Source organism: Pelobates fuscus, chromosome 10 (assembly GCF_036172605.1).
Source record: "Pelobates fuscus isolate aPelFus1 chromosome 10, aPelFus1.pri, whole genome shotgun sequence".
Classification (NCBI taxonomy): domain Eukaryota; kingdom Metazoa; phylum Chordata; class Amphibia; order Anura; family Pelobatidae; genus Pelobates; species Pelobates fuscus.
Window position 1 is genome coordinate 152,209,606 of NC_086326.1, and position 8,339 is coordinate 152,217,944.

Consider the following 8,339-nt stretch of genomic DNA (forward strand, 5'->3'; position numbering starts at 1 on the left):
TTCATATCCCGGTTACTCTGCCTGTTTCACCAGTTTCAGTTGGATTTCTCCCGCATTGCTCTAGATTCACATGCCACCGCTGATTTACGCATGTGGAGGGAATTCTTGCTGAATTGGAATAGGGAAAGCATATTCATTCCAGTGTTGAGGGTTTTGCTGCAATTTTTGGCAACGACTGGATGTGGGGTAACTGACCTGAGGAGATTCAAGAGATCCCGATAATGGGGTAATACGGTGCGATGCTTCTCTGACAACTTGGCAACTTGCCATATTGTTAACAAGGGATGTTCGTCATCCCTGGCCATCATGCGATTCATGAGGAATCTGATATGGCAAGCTGCTAGGCACAGCCTTTTCTTGACATGAATACATATTCCTGGGGTCCTGAATATCGCAGCTGATCATTAATCCCAATCTCGATTTCAGGAGTTCCAGGCGGCATTACTAACAGCAGCCCTGATACCTACCCCGGCACCACAGTTGCTGGACATGGTTTTAATAAGCAAAAACTAGTTTTAAAAAGTAAAAGTTTAAAAATGCTCATTACCACTACACCTGGAACAAACTAGAGAAAAAAATTATCCCACGCTAAGGTTCAAAATACGCCTTTTGAATTACCCCAGGGTGTATTCTTTAATAAATAGTATGTGTTTGTGGGGAAGTTTCAATAACCAACCATCTAAACTACTCCAAAATGGAACATGGACACAGCGTAAAACTTCAACGTTAGAAAAAAACTGTGGCTGCGTCTCAAATGTGCCCCTTCAACATCCACATATACCTGGCAAAGGTACATATATGGGTATTGCTGTACTCGACATAGCTGAGCAACATATGAAGTATTTTACACATAAGGTTTGCAAAATATAATGTGCAAACTCACTTTATGTGTCAAAGCTAGCGGAAAAATTATCCCACGCTAAGGTTCAAAATATGCCTTTTGAAATACCCTGGGATGTGTTCTTTAAGAAATGGTATGCCTTTATGGTGTAGTTGCAATATGTAGCCTGCTCAAGTGCTCCAAAGTGGAACACGGACGCATCAAAACCCTCCATGAAAATTCACACTTAAAAACCTGAACTTGTCACGTTTCTTTTACAGCACTGTAACTTCACAAAATAGTGTCTAGGTCATACATTGGGCATATTGTTTTATTCAGAAGATGTAACTCAGTATAATTTGGGGATTTGTATGACAGTGGTACATATCAAGTGTAAGAAATACTCTGCAAAAATGCAACATATATGTAAAAATAAAAATTTTCCCCCTCACCACAAACATTGACATAAATTGGTGAAAAAATTGTGACAAGTTAAGGCACAATATACACCATATTCGATACCCTGGGGTGTCTGCTTTATCAAATGAAAGCCCTTTGTGGGTTTATTTGAACAGTCACACTGCTATAATACCCTAAAATGAGACATAGGCCCGTCAAATCCATCTACGAAATTCTAACTATAGAAAGTGAAATATACTTGTATATATGAGTATACTAAACTTATATGGCACTGTAGCTTTACAGAAAAGTGCCAAAGGCATACAATGGGGGTATCATTATACTCAGCAGATGGAGCTGAACACAATATGGGGTTCTGTATAGGAATAGTACACACCAGCTTTACGAAATACACATTACAAAAACCTTGTTATATGTGTATATGCCAAAATAGAGAAAAAACACAATTTTACTAATATTTAGCAGAGATTGGCGATGAAATGGCTACGTAAAAAGTGTCAAACTAACCTTAGGTAAATAGCCTGTGATGTCTACTTTATATAAATATATACTTTTGTGGCAATTTTGTTTATTGTGATGGCTACTAAACCTACAAGACAAACATACCAAATTCTAAAATTGTTGCAAATCGACATTTTTTGTTAGTCCTTGTATTTTGTGACCTGTAACTTTCAAAATAAGCTGAAATCCTACACATATGACGTACTCTATAAATCAAGACACATAAATGAATTTATTTTGAATTACTTTTTCTAAGCTGGACATATTATGCACACGCTATAATTGCCAAAACTGTGAAAGAAAAATATTTTTTTGTTTTTCAATTTTTTGGCATTTTTATATAGTTAATGATAATTTATCTACGTATAAGTGACATCAAATGAAAGACCTGTTGGCCCTCTAAAACAAGGTATATAATATGTGTTGGTGCAATAAATGACAGAGATGCAAATTGCGTTTGAACACAAACAGCAAAAATTGCTTGTGTCCTTAAAGGGACACTCCAGGCACCCAGACCACTTCAGCTCATTGGAGTGGTCTGGGTGCCAACTCCCACTACCCTTAACCCTGCAAGTGTAATTATTGCAGTTTTTTTAAAACTGCAATATTTACCTTGCAGGGTTAAGTCCTCCCCTAGTGGCTGTCTATTAGACAGCCACTAGAGGGAACTTCCTGCTTCATAGCACAGGTTTTCTGTGCTAGAGCGTCGCTGGACGTCCTCACGCTGTGTGAGGACCTCCAGCGTCGCTCTATTCCCCATAGGGAAGCATTGAAATTCATTTTCAATGCTTTCCTATGGGGTGCGCTAATGTGCATGCGCGGCATTGCCGCGCATGCGCATTAGGTCTCCTCGGCCGGCGGGCGAGATCAGTCTCGCCCACCGGCCGACGTAACCAGAAGGAGGAGCGGCGGGGGAGGAGGAAGCAGCGACGTGGGACCTGTCGCTGCCCCTGGTAAGTGACTGAAGGGGTTTTCACCCCTTCAGCAACTTGGGATTGGGGGGTGGGAGGGAGAGGGACCCTCCAGTGCCAGGAAAACGGATTGTTTTCCTGGCACTGGAGTTTCCCTTTAAGTGTAAGACAAGCTTCTGAAGCTGTGTCATTAAGGGGTTAAACCATTCTTAAACTGTTTAACCCCAAAGATGTCCACTCACCCCAAGCATCATCCGGCTTCTGAATTTTCAGCCAGTGAATGACTCCCCATTCAGAAAACTGGCCTGGAAAGAAACTTTTGCTTAACAAATTAGAGTAAAAAGTAAAATTTATGGGTAAAAGTTAGCTAAAGGAGAGAAATATAGGAAGAGTGGGGGGCAGTGAGCAAAACAATAGAGCCAACAATTAACAGGATGTTATGCTAAATATAGGGTAATTAAGGGAAAGTCCAACAGATCTTCCAACTCCACCACATTTGTGACCCAGTTACCTGGAAATAACAGGGAAGTCATACTAGGGTTTATTTTTTATTATTTATGGAAGATTGTTTTTATCTTCCTGTCTGCTTCTTCTAGAATCCTGTCAACCCTACCTGTTCTAGGGTTTTTGGGACTTGCACCAGGTTGAGAGTTCTCGATGGATAAAGTGATGGTAACATTTCAACAGTCTAAATCAGGAGTGCCCAAAAGGTAGATCTCCAGATGTTTTAAAACTACAGCTTCCATGATGCTTTGTCATTTTAAAGGTATGCAAAGCATCATGGGACTTGTAGTTTTACAACATCTGGGGATGTACCATTTGGGCACTCATTGTCTAAATGGTTCTTATCAAGCCTTCTTAGTATGTGATCCAGTAACCATGGAGTGCCTGAAACCATATCAAACCACGCTGAATATTTAGCAATTTGGTTTCATGGCTTTCAGCAGAGTGGTGACCAGTATAGCCCTCTGAAGTTGTTCAGCATCCTGCCAACATGCTCAGCGTTTGGGCAGGGTTAGATGGTTGTTGTCATTTTCAAACTAGAGTACTAGATATGCCTTCTCCAATGTTTTTTTGTGACAGAATAGCTGTTAACCACTGCACCAGCTTAGAATGTGAAACCTAATCTAGTGCTACACTGCTAGAGCAATGAGGGACAAATGCACTGAAGGCAATTGAGTACATCCAGTTCTGTGATGGCTGTTTTTGCAACCAGTCCTTAACATATGGTTGTAGGGAATATAAAGCAAAGTTATCACTGTCTCGGGATTGAACTGAATTGAGAAAAAAATGGCATGGGCAGGTTCATCACAGGGGTAAGTAATGTTTCCATGTGTGACTCAGGAACTGAAAGCTTAGTGTGAGTGCCTCAATAATGGGATTTCATTTGGGGATCTGGGGCAAGTGGATAGAGTAACCCTGGGGCCTTGAGTGGTGAGGGAGTTGGGAATGTTTTGCCATGTGTCGGGGGAGGGGGATATACACTTAGGATTATGTAGTCCTCTTTTCTTTATTATAGAACCAGTTGCATTTGGGGATGGTAAGGCTGTTAGCAGGTGCCTTTAAAAAGAATGCCACAAGTTTTTAGTGGCTCACTAAATCTTAATTTAGAAGTTTAAAAAAAGAATGCCTATACTATTTTTGATTTGCAATAAATAAACTTTAATGGCAATTTTTCTTTAGTAACTGAGAATTGCTTTTCAGATAACTCCATGAATGGAAATTCCCTTGAAGAACATCAGATGATCAGACACAGACCAATCAAGCGTAGGAAGAAATCTGTGAGAATAAAGGCTGAGGACTCAGACTCATGTGATGAAGAAAGATTGTCTGACTTCCATTTACCTACACGTGGTTTAGGAAAAAAACCATACTCATGTTCTGAATGTGGGATACGATTCACTTGTATTGCTCATCTTGTTACCCATCAGAGAGTACACACAGGAGAGAAACCTTTTGCATGTTCAGAATGCTCAAAATGTTTTAATCGCTACTCAGAGCTTGTTACCCATCTTAGATATCACACAGGAGAGAAGCCTTTCTCGTGTCCTGAATGTGGGAAATGTTTCTGCCGGAACTCAGTTCTTCTTAGCCATCTAAAGGTTCACAAAGGAGAAAAGCCTTTTACATGTTCTGAATGTGGGAAATGTTTCGGTCGAACTACAGATCTTGCAAATCACCAGATGACTCATACAGGCGAGAAACCTTTTGCATGTTCTGAATGTGGAAGATGTTTTATCAGTAACTCTGCTCTAGTTAAACACCAGAAAGTTCATACAGGAGAAAAACCATTCTCATGTTCCAACTGTGGGAAATGTTTCAGCCGGAACTCTCATCTTATTAGACATCAGAAAGTTCACACAGGAGAAAAGCCATTTTCCTGTTCTGAATGCGGGAAATGTTTTTCTGAGAACGCTAATCTTGCTAATCATCTGAGAACTCACACGGGAGAGAAACCTTTTGCATGTTCTGAATGTGGGAAAACCTTTAGCTACAACTCACATCTTGCTAGCCACCAGAGAATTCACACTGGAGAGAAACCTTTCTCATGCTCTGAATGTGGGAAAAGTTTTAGCTGTAATGCTAATCTTGGTAAGCATCAGCGAACACATTCTGAAGAAAGACCTTTCTCATGTTCTCTGTGTGGGAAAGGTTTCCGTCGTAACTCTCATCTTGTCAATCATCAGAAAACTCATAGCCGATTTCAAAGACGAAAAGCTGTTTGACATGTAGACAATATTAAGGGTATGTCTTGTCAATTTCAGCCAGATTCTTAATTTTCACAGTGACATTTGTAGTCCACGCTATGTGGCATTTCTCTAGCTGATGTTAAAGCAAAATCCTTTGCAAAGATAATGATCTAAAGTGGCGATTGTCCCATTTTAACAGTAGGACAAGGTGTCCATCTTCATTGTGACAGAACAGTAGAAGGTACAGGACTCCACCAGAAGAAACATCACTTTAAACCATAAAATATTATGAACCCACTCAGTTTCCTGACCATTAACGGCCATTGTGTAAGCTAAAACACATCAGATCTGCGTTTTACAAGCTGATGCAACTTACATTTAATATTTTTATACCACTATTTAAATATATTTTTCAAAGCAATTCCTTTTCCAGTTCTGGATCCAAGCATGGATTTTAACCAGTGGAAGTGGTAGGATGTTTCCTTGAATCAAGTATACTAAATTACAAGTATAATTGTACTTACCACTTGTGCTGGGGTGTCATTGTGACAAGTTACTTATTTTTGTGTATGTGTTGATGTATTTATTTTTTGTTCTGTTGGCAAACAAATAATTGAGTATACTATTATCATATGATCACTTAAAATAGTGGTCCCTCACATGTTCTTGGCATACCATCTATGCTGAGAATGTAGTTACGAGAGGGAAGTAGAACTCTCCAACGGGCGCTGTAGTTGCACTAAATTTCCTCCAGCAGGCACATATCGCACTATGTAGAGGAATAAGGACAGCGTGTGGGCATCATTGGAAAGGGTGGCCTGTCTGGTGAAACATTTCCAAACAGGACTAATGGCACAGAGGCTGCATGGTAAGGCCATTAGAAAGTAGGTAACAATGCAAATCTAGATTTATCACCAATGTATATTCCTCAGCTCTCATGTTGAGTTCACTTTAAAACAACCACTGTCACTGAATTTAGCGTAAATCTCTTCTCCAGTTCTCTTTATATTAAAGGAACACTACAAGCACCATAACATCAACAGCTCATTGCAGTGGTTATGGTGCCAGGATTTCCATTGAAAGGAATCAAACCATTTTGCAGGGCTTGGCTTAGGTGAGCCAACAGAAGTTCCTGCTTGGGGTGTTCACTTAAATTCGAAAAAGTGAGAAACTCACTTTTGTGTTCACGCTCATTCAGTTTTGTGCGTGTGCCCTATTTTCTTATATAGAAAAATGTTAAAACGGATATCTTTATTTTTGCTTTTTTTTTTTTGGCTTTTTGCTATAGTGCATTAAAATAATCAGACCCTAGATGGCGGTGGATCCAGTATAATGTTAGGAAACTGATAACTGAACGCAATTGCAGCTGAGAGCACATTAAACTGAACTCTACGGCGTACGGTAGGGTTTTTATAGTATGTCGTTTGGGGTATAAAGTGAATATTAATTTCAGACATTCGATTGTCAGTCTTTCATTGTACTGGATCCACCACCAACCAGGGTCTGAATTAACTACAGCAAAAAAGTATACAGTGATTGTGCATCCATTATATTTTAAATTGAAATACTTAGCCTGGCAAAATTTACAGAGAATTAAATAAATCATTAGCTAACTTTACTGAGCTATTAAGTAAGTAACATAAAGGAAGACCGTGAACACTGTTTTTCTGTCTACGAGAAACCACCACGAGTACAATGTGCATTTTTTCCTGCCATATATATATATATTTTTTTTAATAAATTGGAAGCTATAAATTTGTGAACCAAAAATAAAAACCATAAGTAAATAAGAAAATACCGTATTTATCGGCGTATAACACGCACTTTTTCCCCCTGAAAATAGGGGGGAAATCGTGGGTGCGTGTTATACGCCGATATCCCATAATTACTTACCTGTCTTGAAGCGTGGGCCGGCTTCACAGCGCGCACCGTGGTACAGGAGCTTCCATTTCAGTTTCCGGCGGGACTGAAAGGAAGTGTGCACACTTGTGCACACTTCCTTTCAGTCCCGCCGGAAACCGGAATCTGAAAAGTTCCTGTACCGCGGTGCGCGCTGTGAAGCCGGCCCACGCTTCAAGACAGGTAAGTAATTATGGGACAAGGGAAAGTGCACTAGGGGACACTATGGGAGGGGGGGGGGGAGAATACTATGGGAGGGGGGGGGGGAGTCACTGGACTACATGTTAATATGCCAGATAACTTATTTTAATTCATACAGGCCATGCTAATCCCTACAGAAAGATTGGGGGGAGATGAAAGTTAATCCATATCTCAGGTATATAATAATACCCTAATTGTTTAACCCATATATAACAAAGTTCCCAACTATTCCCAACACATTACATTGTAGAAGCCATGAGAGATAACTGCTCAGTTTTCCAAGCGTTCTGACAAACTAAGGAGCTTTCTGCAATATGTGCAATTTGCATCTAGTTGGTAAAAAAAATAATGGACAACTGTGTCAATATTGTACTATAAAATTCCACCCAGAGACTTACCGTATATTTTTATGTGCTCAGATAAGTCAAACAGATCAATAATACTATGGAGGGGGGGCACTATGGGATGAGGGGGGGAACACTATGGGATGGGGTGAGAATACTATGGAAAGGGGGGGAGAATACTATGGGAAGGGGGGGGGGGTGACACTATGGGAAGGGGGGAATACTATGGGAGGGGGGGGGACATTTCCTGGAATTTCCTTCTAAAACTGAGGTGCGTGTTATACGCCGATAAATACGGTAAAATGATAGTCGAGGCACGGTAATGTATATTTTGTTGCAAATAAGAAAAGGTGCGAAAAAACAATCCTATTACACTTTTTTTTTCTGCCCTTTTCCTATTTACACCAAAATATACCTTACTATGCCTCTGCTGTTTTTTGGTTCACACATTTGTTATGTCCAATTTATTAAAGTGGGAAAAAATATATTTTTTTTTCTATAGCTGTTTTATTTATTAAGCGTCTACTTACTTTGTTTGTAGTGCTGATGTTGC

The 8,339-nt window shown here is 39.9% G+C and overlaps 1 protein-coding gene across 5 annotated transcripts in view; it reads left to right on the plus strand.

Annotated features, from left to right (window-relative positions):
- Positions 1 to 6,200, plus strand: part of LOC134575257 (oocyte zinc finger protein XlCOF6.1-like) — a 103,368-nt gene extending 97,168 nt beyond the window's left edge. For all 5 annotated transcript variants that reach the window (XM_063434519.1, XM_063434516.1, XM_063434517.1 and 2 more), the window contains one exon: positions 4,357 to 6,200. In XM_063434519.1, coding sequence (XP_063290589.1) covers positions 4,357 to 5,378 — 1,022 coding nt within the window. In that variant the 3' untranslated portion in view covers positions 5,379 to 6,200. The remainder of the gene's footprint in view (positions 1 to 4,356) is intronic.
- Positions 6,201 to 8,339: the final 2,139 nt, after the last annotated feature.